This window comes from Piliocolobus tephrosceles, chromosome 12 (assembly GCF_002776525.5).
Source record: "Piliocolobus tephrosceles isolate RC106 chromosome 12, ASM277652v3, whole genome shotgun sequence".
In the NCBI taxonomy this organism is placed as follows: domain Eukaryota; kingdom Metazoa; phylum Chordata; class Mammalia; order Primates; family Cercopithecidae; genus Piliocolobus; species Piliocolobus tephrosceles.
In genome coordinates, this window is record NC_045445.1 from 102,983,414 (window position 1) to 103,006,718 (window position 23,305).

The 23,305-nt window shown below is 41.6% G+C and overlaps 1 protein-coding gene across 1 annotated transcript in view; it reads left to right on the forward strand.

The window, feature by feature from the left end:
* The window catches only part of DIPK2B (divergent protein kinase domain 2B), a 57,803-nt gene that overhangs the window by 5,632 nt on the left and 28,866 nt on the right, over positions 1-23,305 (forward strand). Inside the window, exons 2-3 of the mRNA XM_023202820.1 lie at positions 3,104-3,368; positions 5,017-5,101. Of these exons, the coding sequence (XP_023058588.1) occupies positions 3,104-3,368; positions 5,017-5,101 (350 nt within the window). The remainder of the gene's footprint in view (positions 1-3,103; positions 3,369-5,016; positions 5,102-23,305) is intronic.

The window sequence follows — 23,305 nt, forward strand, 5'->3', positions numbered from 1 at the left end:
TTTCCCATTCAATGCAATAAATTTATTACCATTTTTGAATGAGGGTAGAAGTGCAGCCTGCAATCCTGTTTATTTGTCTCAATTGGTCCTTGTGGAATGCCTCAAGCCATCACTGAACCTGCCCAGGCACTCATTACAGGTCATCTGCCAAGGCAGTGCTGTTGTCTCAGCGGAGCCTCCTTAGGAGGTAGGGACAGAAAAAAACGACAGTGAACTTGTCTCACAGGGCAAGGAATCTCTTCCCCACCACCTCCACCAGTTGGGAGAACAGGAGCCCTGAGACCTGCCCTCCTCTACCACTAACTGTCTGTGAGTCTTCAGAAAAGTCACATATGTATTCTGCTTTCAATTTTCTCTTTTCAATTTTCTCATCCCTTTCAATTCTCTTTTCAATTTTCTGATCCTCAAAACAAGATGGGGAAGGGACAAAATAATCTTCAAGGATCCTGCCGCCTATAACCCCTAATAATGTTACTAATCTGTTTCTATGAGCTAATTCATAAAATGGGTGATAGAGGAATAAGCAAGCACAAAGTGGTGAAAGAAACAAGATTAAAATTAATGGGACCAGGCGCAGTGGCTCACACCTGTAATCCCAGCACTTTGGGAGGCTGAGGTGGGCGGATCACTTGAGGACAGGAGTTTGAGTCCAGCCTGGTCAACATGGTGAAACCCTGTCTCTACTAAAAATACAAAAATTAGCCGAGTATGGTGGCGGGTGCCTGTAATCCCAGCTACTCAGGAGACTGAGGTAGGAGAATCACTTAAACCCAGGAGGTGGAGGTTGCAGTGCTGAGATCATGCCGTTGCACTCTAGCCTGGGCGACAGAGCAAGACTCTGTCTCCAAAAAAAAAAAATTAATGGGGTTCCTTGGGGTTGGCTATGGAAGTCTAGTGGTGTCCCCACTGCAAGCTCTGGAGCCTTGAATGCCACTTCCTGCAATTCCTGGTCATGTGACCTTGGGCAAATGATGTAATCACTCTGTGCCTCAGTTTCCTCATCTATATGTTAATAATAGTATCAGCCTTGTAGGTTTATTGAAAGGATTAAATGAATCAGTACATACAAAGTGTTTAGTAAAGTGACTGGCACACTTAAGTGTTTCACAAATGCGTGTTACTATTATCATTATCTAAAAGAGCCACCTAGTGATAACTTTCCAGCTCCAGTCCCTTTGGTGGCTGAGGGGTGGAGGTGGGGAGTGGGGGTGGGTTTGAAACTCCATGAGCAAGAGCAGCTGCAGGATAAAGGCCGACAGGCCTGTGTCTGGGTCCTGGGCCTTCCTTATCCACCTAGAGGGAAGGATCTTTTCCCATAGTTGTCCTGAAACTTCCGGTAAAATGGACTCATTACAAGGTTACACTGTTTCATCTTTTTAAATACATTGATGCCAATGTTCTTGTACAGAATCCTTCGTGCCTACTTCCAATGCAATTTGCATTGTCCTGCATTGCAGAAGTTGCTCACTGACAGTTTCCACTGGAGCACCTTCCCAGATGTGAGACTGGAGCTCTAGTGCATAACTCAGGGATTCAGAGGCCTGGGCTGTCCAGCTTCATGAACAAGTCCCTTGATGTCTTTGCCCTTGTAATTTTTTTGTGTGACTTTCTTTGCCATCAAAACAGTAGGAAAAGCTTGCAATCTCTTAGGGTAAAGTCATGTCAGGTAAGAGAAAAAAACAACACAATCTAGGGTTTGGGTCTAATGGAAATGCTAATTCTTCCAAAATGCATTATCCAAAACTCATTATCATGGGGTAACCCAATAATGCCCAATAATAAAAATTTAAATATTCTTATTTAAATTAAATACATAGCATGTCGTATGCTGCCTGATTTTCATTTGCAGTATGACCTTCAATTGTTAATAATAATGAAGGTAAACTTTTTCTGAGTATTTTTTCATACATAAATCAAAAAGAGATTTAACATTCTTCCCTAACGGAAATATCAGCACACAGCTGGAGAAATGACTATGGAGAAAATATAACTGTGGGGCCTAGGAAACTGGCAGGTGATAACAGGCCAATGCCTGCCAGGCACAGTGGCTCACGCCTGTAATCCCAACACTTTGGGAGGCCGAGGCAGGCGGATCACATAAGGCCAGGAATTCAAGACCAGCCTGGCCAACATGGTAAAACTCTGTCTCTACTAAAAATACAAAAATTAGCCGGGCGTGGTGGCACGCACCTCTAATCCCAGCTACTGGGGAGGCTGAGGCAGGAGAATCGCTTGAATCCAGGAGACAGAGGTTGCAATGAGCTGAGATGGAGCCCTAGCACTCCAGCCTGGGCAACAGAGTGAGTCTCCATCTCAAAATAAATAAATAAGCCAATGCCTCTCTTCCAGGAGGATTAAGGACTGGCCAGGCCATCATGTAGAATCACCCACCTCCTGGAGCCCAGGTAGCTTCTAATTTGATGACCATTTAGTAGTCACTCTTGCCTGCGACTTTGTTGGTGCTGAAGACTTAAATTTTTAGACTGAAAACAACATTAATTGGACTGCTTGGGGTTGGGGATGGAGGTAGAGTGGTCTCCCTAGTGCAGACCCAAGAGCCTCTTCAAGAACCTCTGTGGTTCCAAGACCCAGCCATTGGTCAGAGGGTAAGCAGTTTGGGGAACCAGTGTAGGGGAAGGGAGAGATACTGGGGTTTGCTGACTGACAGCCCAGGGTCCACACCTCTGACTAGCAACATACTGTCTGATCTTGGCCAAGGTACTTAAGCTCTATAAGCCTGAATTTCCACCCTTGTAAAGTGGAAATTGGGAATTAGGGGAATCAAAAATGTCAGTGTATGTAAAGCTGCTATCTTTACAGAGAGTAAAAGTTCAGAGAGCTATGGCTAGACTTTCTGTGTCGGTTGTATGAAGAGGATAGTGTTTGTGCGTGACTCACACCTTCCTCACCTTTTCTGATATGACATATACACTATCATAAGTTTGAAGAAGCAAAAATAGTCCTCTGACAGAAAGAATTTCGAACACCTCAGTCTAAGTAGGAGAAATGGATCAGTTGGGCTGTTGTCCCCTGTCTCCCTGTCCCTGGGCTCTGCGAGCCTCCAGCTCACAGGCCAATCCTCAAAGGGCTATTCTTCCAACAGGTCTGACAACTGGCTGGCTTCCCACCTCAGACTGCCTCCCGACTTCGTGCTTTCTTATCCTGCAAATTACTCAGATGATTCCAAAATCTGGCGCCCTGTGGAGATCTTTAGACTGGTCAGCAAATATCAAAACGAGATCTCAGACAGGAGAATCTGTGCCTCTGCATCAGCCCCAAAGACCTGCAGCATTGAGCGTGTCCTGCGGAAAACAGAGAGGTTCCAGAAATGGCTGCAGGCCAAGCGCCTCACGCCAGACCTGGTGCAGGTGAGTGTGAAGGCCATGGGAAGGGGATGTGAAGGGGATGATGAGAAAGAGAGAGACAGAGACAGAGACAGAGAGAGAAATTCATTCCCATCTCATATCTCAGTTTGAGAAAAAGGAGAAGCTGTGGTCTGTCTAAAGTGTGACAAAACACTGTCATAAAACACAGTGGCTTATGGTAAGGCAGGAACTAAACAAGGTTTACTTGTAAGGTTCCATCCCATTGTCATTTCTCATTCTCTTTGATGTGATCCTCAGTGACAATTCGGGAAAGTTCCTAGCTGCGACCTCTGGCCTAAAGATCTGACAGGATGACCCTTGCCAGTCCACCCCCTGCCAGGGCCCAACTCACCTGCATCCTTCTCTGACAGCTCTTTGCCAGCTCCCGGGCTAGCTAAGTATTCTCTCTTAGAAGCTCCCATATATATCCTGCTTCACAATACGGAGAGATCACGTTGAAAGTCAGGTTCCTCTTCTATCTCCCACTGTAAAGAATAACCAAACCTCAGCCATTACAGAAGCCAACTTTGATAATACAGCATCCTCTTCCCACCTGACAGCCTCCCACCCACTCCCATGGACATGCTGCCCTGGGAACTTCAGCACCTTGCTGGTGCCATCATCATATTCTGCATTGGTTCCCTCCTGTACTATCATCTCAAGTATCAGCCTTCTTCATTCGAACCAGCACAGCCATGACCCTCCACACACATCTAGCTGAGCCCCTTTGTGCAGAAGATGCCACCTCTGAGGACTGAGTGGCTCACCTTCAGCAAAGATGAGGAAAGAGAGGCTCACCCCAACCTCCCTGCCATGACAAGGAGGGAGGGCTTGAGCCGACCTTCTCATGGGGATGCTGAGGCTGCTTCTCACACTCCCTGGGCCACTAGGTCCTTTACATGGGTACCTCAGGCTGTCTAAGTGAATTCTGAGCACTAACAAACGCTCTGTTGGCTTCTGCAAGATAAGAGACATAGAGCAAAGAAGAATCACTGGTTCCTGGCTATCTCATCCATGTAATAAGACCTTCTGGCTTTGTGCTTAGGTTGTGTGGTGTGATGGTTAATTTTATGTGTCAACTTGATTGGGCCATGGGATGCCCAGCTATTTAGCCAGACATTATTCTGAGTGTTTCTGTGAAGATGACTTTGGATGAGATTAACATTGAGATCAGTAGACTGAGTCAAGCAGATTATGTGTGTGGGACTCATCCAGTCGGCCGAAGGCCTCAATAAAATAAACGCTGACCCACTTCCTAATAAGAGGGAACTCCTCCTGCCTGACTGGCTGCATTTGAGCTGGGACATTGGCTTTTTTCCTACCTTCAGACTCACACTGAAACACCAGCTCTTCTTGGGTGTCAAGGCTGCCAGCCCTTGAAGTAGAGCTATACCATTGGCTCTCCTGAGTCTTCAGCTTGCCAACTGCAGATCTTAGGAACCGTCAGTCTCTATGGTCACATAAGCCAATTTCTTATAACAAATCTCTCTCCATCTATCTATCTATACATCCTATTAGTTCTGTTTATCTGGAGAACCCTGACTAATACATGTGGAAACTATTTTGAAATCAGGAGGAGTCAGGTTGCTGGTAATATGGCCATCATGGAGCATTGAATAAAACTGAGCTTTCCAATGTGGTGCTTTTGCAGTCTGCACTCTATGAATTTATTGACACTGAATGGGAACAGAAAAAAACGGAAGAAGTCACGCTGTCCCCAGGCTGGGGAGGTGTTGGCAAGATCTAATATGAGGGTCTTGGAGTTTGTGCAGGAGACAGGAAGTGGAGGCTTAGGTAGAAGAACCCCATGGTGGATGCTCAACACAGGGCAGAAGCAGAACAAAGGTCATATAACAAATCTCACACCACGGTTAACGTGCAACCCCCGTGCCTCTCTTTCTGTCCTCCAGACAGACCCTTCATGCACTAGCTTTGGTACCCACCATATGCCATTCACAGGCTGGGGACAGCGTGACTGTCTAGTGTGAGGCATGGGGAAGACCACTAGGAGACCTCCTCCATTTTGCCTCAAATATGTGCTCAGGAACAAACAAAAGTCCCCAAGAAGAGCAAAACAAGGTAGACAAAGAATTGTTTCAGAACCCCTTGAAGATCCTATCACCTCTTACTGCCCCCATCATTGTTGAGTCCCATTCTGAAAAGCATAATTTCTAAAAGGCAAGCCTGCTTCCACCTGGGACCTGGACAACATACCAAAGGAAGGAATTTTCCTTTTCTATTTTTTTTTTTTTTTTTTTGAAACAGAATCTTGCTCCATCACCCAGGCTGGAGTGCAGTGGCATGATCTCTGCTCACTGCAACCTCTGCCTCCTGGGTTCAAGCGATTCTCCTGCCTCAGCCTCCTGAGTAGCTGGGATTACAGGTGCGTGCCACCACACCTAACCAATTTTTGTATTTTTTGTAAAGATGGACTTTCACCATGTCGGCCAGGCTGGTCTCAAACTCCTGACTTCAAGTTATCCGCCTGCCTCAGCCTCCTACAATGCTGGAATTACAGGCATGAGCCACCATGCCCAGCCAGGAAGGAACTTTCTGGTGTGCAAGATACACTTGAGATTCTACTTAAGGTAGCTAGACTGGCATTGGGCTTTGAACTAAGGAAAATGTCCTCTTTCTCTCACCTTCTAGATACTTCCATAATAACAGTACAGTAGAGATTATCCCAGGGGGCCTAACAAGTCCAAAGCAACCTGCTACGTACATCTTTTGCAGTCTGTACTCTATGAGTACACCTTGATGAATGTAGGCACTAGGGTCTAGGGAAAAGATTCCTGGAGCCTGGAAACTATGGTTGAGTTTTGTATCTGCCACTAAAAGCTGTGACCAAATGAGAAGAAGGAGCAGAGATGCAGTAATAACACAGAGCTTCCATTCCTGTTCATCCATCCAACAAGTTTCATCAACTGTGCTACAGCATCCTGGGTATTCAAAGATGAATCAGACGCAAGCTCTGCCCCCAGAAGCATATGGCTCAGTGGTAGAGACAGGCAAGAGCACAAATCGCCACCCAGCATTGTAGTTAATATGCTGACACTCTGTACTGAAACAAAGTACACACTTACTGACTTGGGTCCTTCACTCCCTGACCAATTGACCTTGGATTTAAGCCCAAAATTTCCCCAATCTGCTCTGACATTCCTTCTCCAAAATTGAGGTAGGAAGAGGGCTTCTGGATGATCTCAAAGACCCTCCAAGCTCTGATATTTTTTAACTTGATATGACTCTGCTTCATTTATTTAGCAAATACTCACTGAATACCTACTAATCACCAAGAGCTGTGCTGGGTGCCTTGATTTTCTTATTTCTCAAATGACAGAAAATAGTACCTGCTCTGTCTGATTCATTTATCCTAATGAGCTTATAGACAAGAATATGCTTTAGAAGTCCATCACTATAGAAATGCACAGCAGTATTCTTGTAATAAGTGAGTCCCTTTCTCCAATTTGTTATGCTAAAATTTGCTCTACCAATTTTGTCATCTTGCATTACATGCAGCTAAACAAGCTTTTCTTCTTTCTGCCAAAACAGCATCTATTAACAACATGCTGGTAATACATGGCCAAAAGCAGAACAAAAATTTGCTTTACTTTGGCCCTCCCCTAACCCACCTTTTCATCTCCATCATCAAAGATTTTTCCCTTCCTTATAAAAAAGGAAATATTAGCAGCCATTTTATAAATTCTGCACAAACCCATTCTTCTCCTATCCATTAAGCTCAAGGTCATTACTGTCTTATTTTGACACCATCTTCTCTATCTCTCCTCACCTCCTTTCCAGAGACCCTTTGCCCTTAGGATTCCACAGCGGGCCCAAGGTGTTCTGCCACACTCTTTTCCACTTTCATGCCTCATCCAGGCTGCACTCAAACACCTGCTCTGTTTTTTTGCTTGTTTGTTTTGGTTTGGTTTTTTTTTGAGACGGAGTTTCACTCTTGTCACCCAGGCTGGAGTGCGGTGGCGCCATCTCGGCTCACTGCAACCTCTGCCTCCCAGGTTCAAGTGACTCTTCTGTCTCAGCCTCCCGAATAGCTGGGATTGCAGGCGCCGCCATCACGCCCGGCTAATTTTTGTATTTTTAGTAGAGACAGGGTTTCGCCATGTTGGCCAGGCTGGTCTCCAACCCCTGACCTCAGGCGATCCACCCACCTCTGCCTCCCAAAGTGTTGGGATTACATGTGTGAGCCACTGTGCCTGGCCACATCTGCTCTTCTCTTTGTAGCAAAACTCACCTATCAGTTTCAAATGGTTCTGTCTTCACCAAAGGTGGCCAAAAAATACCTTCACCTGTTCACCCAAGAGAATTGAAAACCAGTGTTCAAACAAAAACTTATATGTGGGCTGGACATAATGGCTCATGCCCGTAATCCAAGCACTTTGGGAGGTTGAGGCAGGAGGATTGCTTGAGGCCAGGGGTTCAAGACCAGCCTGGGGACCATGGTGAGACCAAATCTATTAAAAAAAAAAAAAAAAAAAAAAACTTGTATGTGAATGCTTATAGCAGCACTATTCATAATAGCCAAAAGGTAGAAACAACCTAAATGTTGTTCATCAACCAATGAATGGATAAAAAATATATTCTATCCATACAGTGGAATATTATTCAGCCATAAAAAGGAATTAAGTGCTGATACATGCTACAACATGGGTAAACCTTGAAAACATTGTGCTTAGTGAATAAAAAGAAGTAAAACACAAAAAGCCACATATTCTATGACTTAATTTATAGGCAATGTCCAGAATAGGCAAATCCATAGAGAGAGAGAGGAAATCAGTGGTTGCCAAGGGCTGAAGGGAGGCGAGAATTAGGAGTGACTGTTTAATGGGTTCAGGATTTCTTTCTGGCGTGATGAAATGATTCTGGAATTAAGCAGTGGTGATGGTCGCACAGTCTTCTGAATGTATTAAAAGCCACTTAATTGTACAATTTAAAATGGTTTAAATGGTGAATTTTATTGTTATGTGAATTTTACCTCAATTTTAAAAAGGAAGAATAAGGCATAGAAACAACTTTCCCTATTCTGTGACCCATTCTCTTGTGATGGGCAGCTAATGTCATAATTTAATTTGTGCCGGGAAGTTAACAGCTAATGGCATTTCACTGTTAGCCCTCTAAGAAGCCATTTGCATGAAAAGCCAATATTGCGATGCTTTCACTATTTGATGCATGACTGTCTCAGGCCTTCCTAATATATTCATGCATTCTTCCCCTACTAAACCCAGATGTGGCCCAGAATTCTTCTCAATAGTGTTCTAAGTTAGCAGCCTCTGTCTTTGATCTCACCTGGAATAAGAGATGAGCCCTCTGAGTGATCATTCATCCCAGATTTGGCCAAACAGCTCTGCCCTGTTTTTCTGATAACCCATCAGACATAAGTCCTAATTTCTTGTTTGGAAATCATGATCTTTCTGTATTTATATGGGAGTTTCAAGAGCCAACTGGGGAGCTATTATAGGATACGTGATTGGGAGATTTACCTCACCCTTCAACTCACACCAAATGGCCCAGTGTCAGTTCAGCCTACCTATCAGGCCAGCCCCCTGGGACTCTCTCTGTGTGTGACTTAAGTGGGTTTTCTCTGATTTCCTCAAGAGCCATTTTCCAACTGGGATCTGAGCCAGAGCCTTCAATTGTGCCTATCTGCTTGTGTGTGTGTTGCTGTGTGTTTAGGAAAAGAAAAAGATGCCACAAGGAGCTCACAGGCTCTGCTCAGAGAACTGACAAGGCAGAGATGAGAGGAGGAAAAAAAAAATCAAAGAAATAAAAGTAAACGAAAGGGAGGAGGGATCTGGCCGGTTCAGGGACCTCAGAACTTTGACTGTCAGCCCTGCTTATGAATAAATAAAGTCAAGTTGGATGAAAAGCCCCAGTAGGCATCATCAGAGGCTGAGCCAGGGAGTCCCGGGCTCCCCTCCTGCAGGGCCAAATGCAGTTTTGTGTTTAAGGACACTGCATCTTGAGCCACAGTGCAGTACAGCTACCGCAGGGCTCCTAAGGAAGATGACAGGACCAAGAATTAGGAAGAAAGTGAAACGATGCAGTGTGTGTGCGTGTGTGTGTGTGTGCGCGCGCGCGCGCGCGCGCGTAGGCACGCGCTCGAGCATGTGTAGCACTTATGCTAATAACATCGTGACTTTTCTCCTCTAAAAGCTGCATTGTTCTGATGGGAATATCCCACAGCCTAAATTACTACCCCACAAACAGAACCACAGCCAAGAACACCGCTCAGAGTTTACCATGAGGTGCTTGTTCACAAAACCACAAAGAAGGCTTCCTCTGCTTTTATGCCAAGAGGCAACCACCCTAAGCAGCACGTGGCTAATCAGGGGAAAACACATATCCTCCACTGTGTCCGGCTCCCATCCCTTCAACTACGATCCGATCTGACATTGTTCTAAACAGTGTTACTCCCTCCAAACAGGAATACACCAGATGGCCGCAGAGCCTTTTCTCCCACTAGATGGCAGTACAGAGTGTTCAGTCAGCTTTGTTTAAACAAGGATGGTTGACTATTTTACTTCCTACGTCTCCATTATTTTTTTAAATGCATAGAATAAGGGAAATCAGCAAATTAACCAAAATGCGTGATCATTATATAATCTAAATGTGGGTTCAGATGTAACTAATAAACAAGTGAAATTCACTTTTGTTTAAATGTAACTCAAAAATATGTAAGAGATGGTTATAGGCGCTAGGAGGGCATACGGGTATCAAGAGAAGGTCCTTGCACTCTGGGAGATGACACCCCAGTGAGGGAGACAGACCATATTCGATTCGCTCTGATACAAGACACCCTGTGATAAAGTGCTTTAACGAAGATGAAAATTTTATATTGGATTCACAGCTGGGTTTCAGACTGTAAATATTTTAATGCCTCACAGGCTACTAGGTCAAGGATGCTTCAAAAAAGTTCCATTTGTTTGTTTGTTTGTTTTAAAAGAGAACATGACTATATTGGTGCTGAAAAAGAAAAAATAGGCCGACTGGTGGCTGTATTATTTTCACACACATCTAACACTGGAGTCAAAGATGAAATGACTATTAGTGGAAAAGGAAATTTAAGCAACTAAGAATGCCTCCACAGTACCACACAGGGCAATATTCCCTGGATGTCAGTGCACATCTTCTGGCGGAATGCTCTTGGAGGAACAGAGCCCCTTCAGAGGTACATCCTCACTATGAAATCACCAGACCCCGTTCCTGTGACCCTTGGGAGGTATTCAGAGTGCTGTGTTTCTCACCCATGGGAGTTTGGGGAACCAACTGGAGAGATATTATGTAATAGATACAGGTCCCCTCTCAGCCCATTTTCTCCATCCAGTCCTGGAATTGGAAATGTTCAGAGTTAAAACAACTAAGATTTTGAATCATCTAATTTATTTAAGATTACAACCATGAAGACTTTGCCATCTCAACATTTGTGGCAAAGAGGTTATTTGGAATGGGTCAGAGACTAACCTACTCATTTCCAAACTTCCATTGTGTCATAGACTCATAGAAAATGGCCTAATAATCACCCAGTGTGCCCACTCAAATGACCCCTACATTATTCTTGATGGAGCTCATGAATGAAAATGAGACAGTTGGCTGGGCGTGGTGGCTCACACCTGTAATCCCAGCACTTTGGGAGGCTGAGGTGAGCGGATCACGAGGTCAGGAGACCGAGACCATCCTGGCTAACACGGTGAAACTCCGTCTCTACTAAAAATACAAAAAATTAGCCAGGCATGGTGGTGGGCGCCTGTAGTCCCAGCTACTCGGGAGGCTGAGGCAGGAGAATGGTGTGAACTGGTAGGTGGAGCTTGCAGTGAGCCAAGATCGCGCCACTGCACTCCAGCCTGTGCAACAGAGTGAGACTCCGTCTCAAAAAAAAAAAAAAAGAAAAGAAAATGAGACAGTGAAAGGCTTCCCCAGTCCTGACACAGACAAGTTGAGAAAGAAAAAGGAGGCAAGAGAAGACTAGGGGAAAGATAGACATGAGACAAGTCACCAGTGGCTCCTTCCAGATGATGCTCAAATACAGAATACAGGCAGCCCCCAGCCAAAACGTAACCAAAGCCTGAATAATCATCAGAACAGATGACACAAAGCAAGCTTTGCCTTTACAGGGCTTTAAGCTTTCCCTAAACTTATATGTTACCAATCAAGCCCCTTTTTTAAAAAATCAAGGCATCTTTGTTCTATACAATTCTTCCTTTGATATCTCATTATCCCTATTCTGATGTACTCAGAAAAAAACGCTTTTGCCGTTAAGTGTGACTTGGCCCAGAGGTCTCTGGATTGGCTGTCCCTCTATGCATGTCCACATACTATGAAGTAAGCAAAGGTTAAACTATATAATATATAGTATATACCTATAAATAAAGTCACTTGGAAGACATCAATTAATACAGTGATTGTGTTCTAACACAATATTTGTGGCCTAATAAACAGAATATAATCACTATATCAATTGATTGTGATATGGTGATTGTGTTCTGTTTATTAAGCCACAAAACCCCTCAATACATTTTTTAAAGTAGAAATATTAAAGATCATTTTATCTAATCAAAAAGGAATCACATCAGACATTAACAATAATAAAAAGGGGGGAAAAACCTACCAAACCAGAAATGTAAAAACATTATCTTTTGAGCCACAGAGCAAATAATTGAAATTGTAATAATATCAGGATAATAACAATGATGTAAACTCTGTATTTCCCCAATCTATGATTTAGTCTTTGCCAAGTCTCTGCTCAGAGGAAAATTGAAAATCAGTCCAGGGTTCTGTTAGGCTGCTGTCGACACAAGTTTGGTCATTAATGTGGAGAAATAATACAAAAAGATATTAAAAATGCATATTAATTTGTTCCTAACTCAAGGCCACTTATGGCAGTAATAGTTTTTACAATTGCGTTAGCTCTTCTCTCTTAGGATTATCAAGAGGTCTATGGAAGGCATAATTTGGAAACCTTTTGTGTGGGTTAAGCAGGGAGTAAGTATATTTATTCCTAGTTTATATATGAAAGCAAACCACAGAGAAATATATCAATATGTTAAAGATCAAAATCTATCTCTACTTACTGAATTACACATATGTCATAGATTCCTGGGGTTGAAATAAATTTGAAAGCTCAGCAATTTGAACTCTAACATATTTGCATCCTTTCTGTAAGGCAAAGGGTCATCTATCTTATCATACAGTGACAGGAAACTCACTACCTTCAGCTTATGCCTTCTTTGGACAGAACAGATACTTGGAAAGTTCATCTCAAATCTGTCTTCTTGTAGCTCTCACTTGTGTAAATTATTTCTACGCCTTGGAGTCGTACACATTATACATGACGTATGCCCTCCCATACACGCAGCTCCTAAATCCTGGCTTCCCCATTGTAAACATCCCCAATTCTCTTTTTCATCTCGATATTCCCCTCATATTGAAGCTTCTTAAATGTTATGTTAACTGAAATCCCTTCTGTAGCTAGATTTTAGTTTACAAGGACAGAACCTGTTGTTTATCCTGTTATATATGATCTTCTTATATTAAATCCATTATTCTAGCCTGTCAACTTGATTCTGATACTTATCATACCCACTGTCACCTCAAGTACATATTATTCTCAGTTTTGATGAACACTGCTTTTATCTATGTCTTAGTCCTCAATAAAAATGTTGAACAGAACAGGGCCAAATAAAAAGCTTTCTTTCTCTAGAGGGGTTAATCCATTAGTTGTTAGGTAAACTCAGTTAACCAATTACGAATCATCTTAATGTTTCTATGCAGCCCAAATCTTGTTTCCCTTTTCTTTTATAGGGGTCTCATGAGAATCACTGTTGAATGCCTCACTAAAGTTCATATATTCTACATCTATTGCATTTCTCTGATTAAAAATCAAATAACCAGGTCAAAGAAAAAAAAAGTCGTTAGTCTGGAATGATTTGATTAAAAAAATCCTCAGTGACTCCTTAAGATCATCATTTCCCCTTCTGGAGGCTCACAAATTATCCTATGAATAACCTGTTTTAGAATATGTCCTGTGATCCAGGATCAGCCCACTAATCACTAATTTGTGAAATCGACCCTCTTGCTCCTTTTAAATATCAGAAATGGATTTTCATGCCTTTTCTGTTCTCTACACTCACTGCCCATGGTTCAACAATATCATTTGTCAGGTCTTTGTGACTCTCCCAGGCTGGGAAACTCACTCAGAACAATGAAGCCTTCCTTTATTCATTCTGGCTTTTCATTCCTGATTACCACATTTTGCTTCACCTTTTTCACATCAAAGTCCCAACACCTGAAAGAGAAAACAAGCAAACCTTAGAAATGAAAATCGGGCCTTCATTTTGTTATCCACCAAAATTCTCCTAATGGCCCTATTGTCTTTGTTTTCTTCATACTCTGAGCTTTGTAACATATAGCTATTTTTAAGGATTTTCAATTAAAGTATAAACTGCATACATAAACACATAAATCTTAAGTACACAGCTGGATAAATTTTCACTCGTGTATTCACTCATGGCCACCATCCATATCAAGATATTGAACATTTCTGGCCCCTCAAAAGGCTCCTTCATATGCCTTTCCAAAAAAGACCACATCCTAGGGTGACCAAGCATCCCAGTTTGCTTGGGACTATCCCAGTTTTCACACTGAAACCTCTCGGTTGCAGGACAACCTGAACAGTTGGTTACCCTGCCCCTTCCCAGAGGTAGCCACTATTCTGACCTAACTCACCATGGATTAGTTTTACCTGTTTTTGAAGTTCGTTTAAATGGAATCATACAATATGTACACAACACATCATGCTATTTATCTGTGTTGTTGCATGAATCAGTGGTTGGTTTTCTTTCACCGCAGTGTAATACTCCACTCTGTGATGGTTTCACACTGATGTATTCTGCTGTTGATGAACATTTGGGCTGTATTTAGTTTGCACTATTGTGAATTAAAGTTGCTACAAACATTATTGTACATATCTATTGGTGAACATAAGCACACAGAGGTGGAATTGTTGAGTCAGAGCATGTACATATGGACAGATTTAGTTGACTCTGCTAAGTAGTTTTCCAAAGTTGCTATGCTGATTTCCTCCTATTAGCAATGGGAGAAAGAATTCCATTGTTTCATATCTTCATCAACACTTACTACTGTTAGTTTTTAATTTTTGTTATTTTGGTGGGAGTCTGGCAGTATATCATTGTATGGTTTGAATTTACATTCTTCTAATAACTGATTATATAGAATCCTTTTTCATATATTTACTGGCTTCTTTGATCTCATCTTTGGTAAAGTACTGGGTTAGTTTGTCCATTTTTATAGGATTGTCTTTCTTATTCATTAGTACAAGTTATCCAAGTTGTATTTATATTCTAGATACAAGCTCTTTGTCAGCTATGTATTACAAATACCTTCATCCAGGCTAAGGCTTGACTTTTCCCCCCTTAATGTTTTGTTTTGTTTTTTTTTGTTTTGTTTTGTTTTGTTTTTGTTTTTGTTTTTGTTTTTGTTTTGCGACAGGGTGTCTCTGTCACCAGGCTGGAGTGCAGTGGCATGATCATAGCTCACTATAACCTTAAACTTCTGGGGTCAAGCAATCCTCCTGCCTTCAGCCTCCCAAGTAGCTGGGAGTACAGTTGTACACCATGCTCAGCTACTTTTATTTTTTGGTAGAGACAGGGTCTCACTGTATTGTCCAGGCTGCCATAATTGCTTCGTTTGATGAACTGGAATTCTTAATTTTAATGAAGCCCAGTTTTTTAATATTTTATTTTATGGTTAGCGCTTTTAATGTCCTGTTTATCCTGTGTTCATGAAGATGTTTTCTCGTTTACTTCTAGAAGCTTTAATATTTTATCTCTCATATAGAGGTCTATAATACGTCCCAAATTACTTTTTATGAGTGATGTACAGTAGGGGTTAAGGGTTTTTATCCCCGTATGAATATCCAATTGACCAAGCATTATATTTTTAGAAAACCACTATTTCCTCACTGAATTTCAATAGAATGTGAGAAATCAGATGACTATATATGAGTGAATCTGTTTCTGGAATCTCTGTTGTATTCCATTGGTGTATTATCTAGCTTTGTGTAAATATGAAACGGTATTAATTACTGTAGATGTATAGTAAGCCTTGATATCCTGTAGCCTAAGGCCCTCAGATTTATCCTTCTTCACTGGAATTCTAGCATTTCCAAATAAATTTTAGTACCATTTTGTCAGTTTCCACAAAACCTGCTGTAATTTTGATTCATTAAATATATAGAGCAATTCGAAGAAAAGTGACACCTTAACATCATTGAGACTCCCAATCCATGAACATGGAGTAGGTCTCTATTTCCTTAGGTCTTCTTTAATTTATCTCACTGTTTCATGGTTTTCAGCACAGCTATTTTGCACACCTTTTGCTAGCTATCTTGGACATTTGATGTTTTTTGATGTTACTGTAAATGATATTGTTAGATACACTGGATATTTGATATTTTTGCTGTTACTATAATTTGTATGGCTTCAAATTTTATTCTCCTAACCTCTGTTGCCATACATAGAAATACAGTAGTCCCTTCTTTATCCCTGGTTTTGCTTTCCACAGTTTCAGTGACCCATGGTCAACTGTGGTCTGAAAATAGGTGAGTACAATACAATAAGACGTTTTGAGAGACAGACACCACAATCACATAACTTTTATTATAGTATATTGTTATAATTGCTTTGTTTTATTATTAGTTACTATTGTTAAGCTCCTATTGTGCTTAATTTTTAAATTAAGCTTTATCATAGATATGTAAGAATAGGAAAAAAACAGTGTATATAGGGCCTGGTACTTATCTGTGGCTTCAGACATCCACTGGAGGTCTTGCAATGTATGCCCCATGGATAAGAGGGAACTACTGTACAAATGATTTTTGTGTATTTACCCTATATCCAACAATCTTGTTAAATTTACCTATTATTTCTAATAGCTTGCCTATAGAATTTTTTTATTTTTCCATGTATACCATTATGTCATTCCATCTTCAAATAATTGTAGTTTTATTTATTTTTTTCTCACATTAAAATATGTTCTATTTCTTGCTTTATTGTACTGGCTAGAGCTTCCAATACATTGATAAATAGCAGTGGTCCTAGTAGCATAACCATTTTGTTCCAAACTTTAGAGCAAAAGAACTCTGTATTTGAGACTCATCAAGAAAGAATCCACTGGTGACCTATCGCATGTCTAGTATCCCCCTAGTCCTCTTTTGCCTTCATCTTTTATTCTCAACTTATCTGCTTCAAGGCTGGGTGAGCCTTTTCTGGAATCCTTTTCATTAATGAGATCTATGAATTATAATTAGGTATCTATCTTAGCAGACAAACCAAATGATTTGTTGGTCCCCCCTTTTTAAATAATCCTATAATATGATGAAGACCTGGAAATTGATAGGTTATTCTTTGTCCCATTCAAAACAACCCCCTTAACACAAATGCTGATGAGGTGATGTTCCAGTGGCTCCAACACCGAGTTACTCCATCGTTTGAAGGAAAAAGATGAGCTGTGTGGGGGCTTGCTCACACACTCTTGCTGGGCAATGAACAAGCACTGTGATCAAATTCACAGGTATCACAGGAATGTTAGCTATAAGATTTTTAATATACCCTCAGTATGACTAAAGATGTTTCCTTCTACTTCTACTCTAGTTTATTGAGAATTTTTCATAAATTTTATAAAATGCTTTTTCTGCATATATTAAGATGATCATATATTTTCTCTCCTGTATTCTATCAGTGTGATAAATTACATTGATTTATTTTCAAATATTAAACCAACCTTGAATTCTAGTATTTTTTCAGTTATTTTTCTCTTTATGTTCTTAGTTTAGACATTCTCTGTTTTTGGATTTATTTTGTTTTGCTTTGTTTTAGCTCACTAATATGTTCTACTGTGCCCAATTTTCTGTTAAAGCCAGTAAAGAAGTTCTTAATTTCAGATATTGCATTTTGCATTTCTAGAATGTCTATTTAATTTTTTATAGATTCCAACCATCTTGAAATTCTCCCTTTTGCATTCATTTGGTCTCTTTTCCTCTATTTTCTTAAAATCTTAACCAGACTTACTTTTAATTCCTCTTTTCTACGCTAATATCTGGATTATCTCTGGTTCCGCTTCTGTCTGTGTTGATAGTTTTCCTTTTTCTTGATTATTAGTTATTCCTTCTTCTTCACATTTTGGGGGTAATTTTTAATGGAGTAATTTTTTATTATATGCCAAATTTTAAGTGTAATGCCTTATAAAGTTTCTGAATTATGTCATCTTCCTTTAAAAATTGTTGAGTTTTGTTCTAGTAGCCAATTACATTGCTCTCAAATCACTTAAAGCCAGGATTTTGCAATCTCAAGACTATTGACACTGAACTGGATCATTCTTTGTTGGGGGAAGGAGACTGGCTTATACCTTGTAGAGTGTTTAGCAGCATCCCTGGCCTCTACCCACTAGATGTCAGTAGCGTTACAACCCCCAGTTGTGACAACCAAAAATGTTTCCAGGTGTTGTCAAAAATATCCCCTGGGGAGAAAAATTTCTTCCAGTTGAGAGTCACTGCCTTAATTCTGTTGAGAATGGATTTTAGACTTGGTTTGTGTAGCTTTCTTGGTCTCGCCCTTACTTCTAGGACATGGTCCCTGCTGATAAGGCGTGATCCTTACTACTAGAATGTGGACTTTCTGAGGTCCAGTTGAAAGCCCAGGATATTCACTAAGATGTCTAGCCAAACTTCAACCTTCATCTCTCCAGCACCATGCAGCCTCTGAAATCTCTGCTTAGCAATACATTCTTCTAATGTGGTTCTCTGATAGGTCTCTAGAGGCCTACCCTACTCACATGCTGCTTAGGAGCTGGCCAAGGACCTGAGGGAAATTTTTACAAAGTTACAGGGCCTCCTTCTCTGTGAATTTCTCCTTTACAGGACTGTGTCTCCCAAATCCCAGCCATTTTGGCAGCCCCAAATGCTGATCTCTGTTTCCTTTACCTAGCACAAACCTACAATGCAGCTTGGAAAATGCTCTCAGGGAAAAAGATAGTGTGAATATGGGGCTCACCTCATGTGTATCCTTTCTCACAAGGATCATTGTGCTGTGTTGGTAATGGTTCAATACCTGCAAAGACTTGTTTTATGTATTTTGCCGAGATTTTAGAGCTATTTACAGCGGAAGGGTAAGTCTGATACCAGGTATAGTTTGTCATGGCCAGAACCAAAAATCCCAGAATTATCTACTCTCCAGGAAAGAAAAAAAAAAATGCTACTGCATGCATATATCAAAATCCTAAATATAGCTACTAAAGCCATCTTTCTTAATTTTGAGAATCCGGCTTTATTCTAAAACACTTTGGCATTTTGGATACTATTTCAAGGCTGAAGAATGTGTGAGGAACTCCTGTGGTTTTCAGCCCAGCATATACTAAGGGAACTGAGGCCTTCCTTGCTTTGGCCAGGACGCAGCTGGGCATGGGATCCAGAGGAGAATCTGACTTAAATAACATACAGCAGATGAGAAAAGCACTTTATATAGAGTATATGATGGCTTTCTTTCTGTTTTCTCTCCAATCATATAGGCAGCTCCTTGAGGGCAGCGATTGGATCTTTTATCAGTGTCTTTTCTCACACATGTCTGACATAAACACTTCATAAATGTTTGGGAAATAAAGAAAAGAATAAATGAATGGATATGACATCATTCACTATTCACTATTCACAACTTAAAGGTGACCCTTGATCCATACCTGTGCTAACTCCTGATACAGCCAACTCTACACAGTTTCACTGGAGACCTTCTGATTTTAGAATCCCTGAAATTTTTGTCTTTCCCCAAGTGAGAATTTTTACTGGCTTATCTTAGGCATTAACAAGCAGAAAACCGCTGTATTAGTCCACCTTGCATTGCTACCAAGGAATACCTGAGGCTGGGTACTTTATAAAGAAAAGAGGTTTATTTTGGTTCACAGTTCTGCAAGCTGTACAAGAAGCATGGTGCCAGCATCTGCTTCTGGTGGGCCCTCAGGAAGCTTCCACTCATGGTGGAAGGGGAAGCATTAGCAGGGATCACATGGTGAGAGAAGGAGCAAGAGAGAGGGAGGGAGGAGGTGCCAGGCTCTTTTTAATAACCAGCTCTCATAGGAACTAATAGAGTGAGAATTCACTCACCACTGAGGGAGAGCATTTATCTATTCATGAGGGATCCACCTCCATGACCCAAACACCTCCCACGAGGCCCCACCTCCAACAGGGGGAATCACATTTCTTTTCTTTTTTTTTTTTTGAGACAGAGTCTTGCTCTGTCACCCAGGATGAAGTGCAGTGGCACAATCACAACTCACTGCACCTCCTAGACTCAAGAGATACTCCCACCTCAGCCTTCCAAGTAGCTGGGACTACAGGTGTGCACCACCATGCCTGGCTAATTTGTGTATTTTTTTGTAGAGACAGGATCTCACCATATTGCCCAGGCTCTTCTCGAACTCCTGAGATCAAGCAATCCTCCCACCTAGGCCTCCCAAAATATTGGGATTACTGCACCTGGTAGGGATCACATTTCAACGTGAGATTTGGAGGGACTGATATCCAAACCATATCAGTCCCACAGTTCATACTCCACGGAATATGACTCTTGATACCAGAAATGTCTACCCAATTTGGGCAAGAAGGGATGGTGGCACAATGATCCACTAGCATTCTTCAGAGACTGATCTCTCCATAGTTAACTTGGAGAAGAGACAACTGAGGTATTTTGACAAAGGACAGGAGAAGAAGTTGATGGGGAGCCTCTTGCTCAGGAGGACAAAGGGTGATTTCTCCAGGGGATTGCCTAGTAAGCTGACCCAAGTGCTTCTGAGGATTGTGCTTCAAAGGCAAGGTAAGACACCAAAAGGAAAGACAAGGGGCAAATACCGATTTCCCTTCCAACATTGTTTCTCTAGGATCAAAACTGTCTCCCCACCAATAATCTTCTCAGAAGGCTTCCCCTGCATCTAGAGCCCCAACATGTGCTAACTATGGTGGAGACTTTCTGCACACCATCATGTTTTGAGACTCAGCAGGTAGCCATTTACCTGTGGCACTTGCCAATTCTAGGGACAAGACAGTGAACACTATGTATGCCAGGGTTAGGGAAGGGACTCTAGAATATAAATGACTCTCTAATTAACAAACAAATATAACTACCTTATAGCTTCTTGAGATTGATGCTTTCTTTTTGTCCTAAAACTATAGTCCTTCCCTCAGTGTTCTGGATCTAAAGAATTCTCTATAGGGCCAGGAGGGCTGCAGTAACATGTGGAAACTCATGAGGCTCTCTTCATTCTTGACGTTCATTGTTCTTGGATCCATCTGATCTCTCTGGCCTCCCTGAGGTCCTGTCCATGGCCCAGTAGTGAAAAATGTATGCCCCCCACCTTTTTATTGTCTGTTTTACCTTAATAATTCAATCTCTCACAGCTCAGGGGGCCATCGGATTGTCTAAGCATATTTTCCTGCAAAAGGTCCCCATTACAGATCCCCTTCCTTCTGCATAGACCTCCTGGCTGTGCACAGAGAATTCTTCCAACAAAGTGCTCCTCCCCTACAGCACCCTCAGAATCACCCCATTCATTGTGAGGTGGAAAATTACCACTTCAGGCCTGCTTCAAGGAGCAACGTGACCCATCTCCTTGCTTCTCACCTTCCCTTTCTCAAATACATGCTTAACCTGGCCACCTGCTACCCTCCCAAAAAATGGATCTTTGCCTTTTCAGTTCAAAAACTTTCTTTTCTTCAATTTTTTACTTTTATTTGTTATTATTAAAGTGATATAGACTCATTGTAAAAATGTATAAAGTATATATACATATATATGTGTGTGTATGCATATACATGTATGTGCGTGCGTGTGTGTGTGTGTGTGTGTGTGTGTGTGTGTATATATATATATATATATACACAAAAAATAGGGGGGAAAATCACATATAACTCACCACTGGGTTGCCACAGAGGCAACCACTGTTGACACAGTGGTGTTTTTTCTTCTAGTCTTTTTTCTATATGGACCACAGTTTTATTCACTATTGTTGACTATTGACATTTTTTATTTTTATTATCATAAATAATGCTTTGATGAACATCCTTTTGCAAAGTCTTTGTCTGAATTTCATGTTAGGTCTTTGAGACAAATTTCCTTTTAAAAACTACCATGTACCTGCTACTTTCTATGGACCAGGCATGCTTCACATATATTTGTCACAGTTAATCTTCAAACCCTCTAAGATATTCTTGTTCCCATTTTACAGATGGGGAATCTGAGGCTTAGAGAGATTTACATAAGTTGTCGAAGGTCACCCAGCTAGTAAATTTTGAAATTGAGATTTGAACACAGGCCTCTCTCCTGACTGCAGAAGTCACACCCTTAAATATCAGGCTTTGTGGCTTCCCTACTTCCCCATAGTGGAACCACTGGGTCAAGGGGTATAAAGGTTTTACACCTTTGAATACATATTGCCAAACTGAATATAACTCCCTCCAAAGAGTTTTTTGGGGGGTGCCCATGGCATCTTCATGAACAATCATCTTTGCCTACAACATTGCACACATTATAAAATAAAATCTAAATTCCTACATGTGGTATTCAAGAGTCCCACAGTTTTCTCCCAACATACATTTCCAATCTTCTCCCCTGATGAACCCAAGTCTGTGTCCCATAGACCAGACATGGCCTTTAACTCTGCTCCTTGCCTTTGCTCAATTCTGATTCTTCAGTTAAAATGCATTGACATTAGATCTCCACCTGCCAAAATCCTACCCATTCTTCAAGGCCGTGCTCATACCACCTCTTCTGTGAAGCCTACCTGGATTTCCCTACTGCTTTCTCTTCTGTATTCCCATAGCACCTTGTTTACATCTCTTACAGCATTTGTCATATTCTGCCCCGTATTGAACTTTGTGGTATATATGTCACTCTGCCCCACGAGGGTACCTTGGGTGTAGGGGCCTTCTCCTATTTATCTTTGTGACCTCAGTAAGTCCTACTTTATATAAGGCCCAACAGCTTATACAAAACAGAGCACTGATAAGCTTTTGTTGAATAAATGACTTACAACAACCTCAGATGGGAGCTGTTACAAGTTTCCTAACACACAGGCATGGTTGCAGCAGTATATTTGGGCTGAGGGAAGAGTCCCCAGATTCTTTTTGTGTCTCCCTGCAATGCAGTTCCAAAGGACCACTGAGCCTAGTGACAGACCTGGGTTGGAACTGCCAGCACTTCGTTCTCAGCTCAGGCCCTTCTGGGCTTTGCGGCTTCTCTCTCTAGTGCTTCTGTGGCTAATTTCTCACACCCAGCCTCTAGGAAGTTGCCTGCTTTTCTTTCTCCCCAGATCCTTCCTTCTACCACAGAAAGGACCTGGTAGACAGTACCTTGTGAAGGTACCCAGGGTGCAGAGGAATGAGGGCAGTGAAGAGGGGGAAATAGGAGTTGGGATGGGAGATAGAAAGGAGGTTCAGGCTGGGCACAGTGGCTCACACCTGTTACCCCAGCACTTTGGGAGGCCAAGGTGGGAAGAACGCTTGAGCTCAAGAGTTCGAGACCAGCCTGGGCAGCATAGCAAGACTCCATCTCTACAAAAATTCAAAAATTTAGCTGGGTGTGGTAGTGTGTGCCTTTAGTCCCAGCTACTTAGAGAAGGCTGAGGGAGAGGATCACTTGAGCCCACATCACTGCATTCCAGCCCATGTGACAAGATGATGAGACCCTGCCTCTCCCCATACGCCGCGAAAAGAAGGAAGGAAGGAAGGAAGGAAGGAAGGAAGGAAGGAAGGAAGGAAGGAAGGAAGGAAGAAAGAAAGAAAGAAAGAAAGAAAGAAAGAAAGAAAGAAAGAAAGAAAGAAAGAAAGAAAGAAAGAAAGAAAGAAAGAAAGAAAGAAAGAAAGTTCA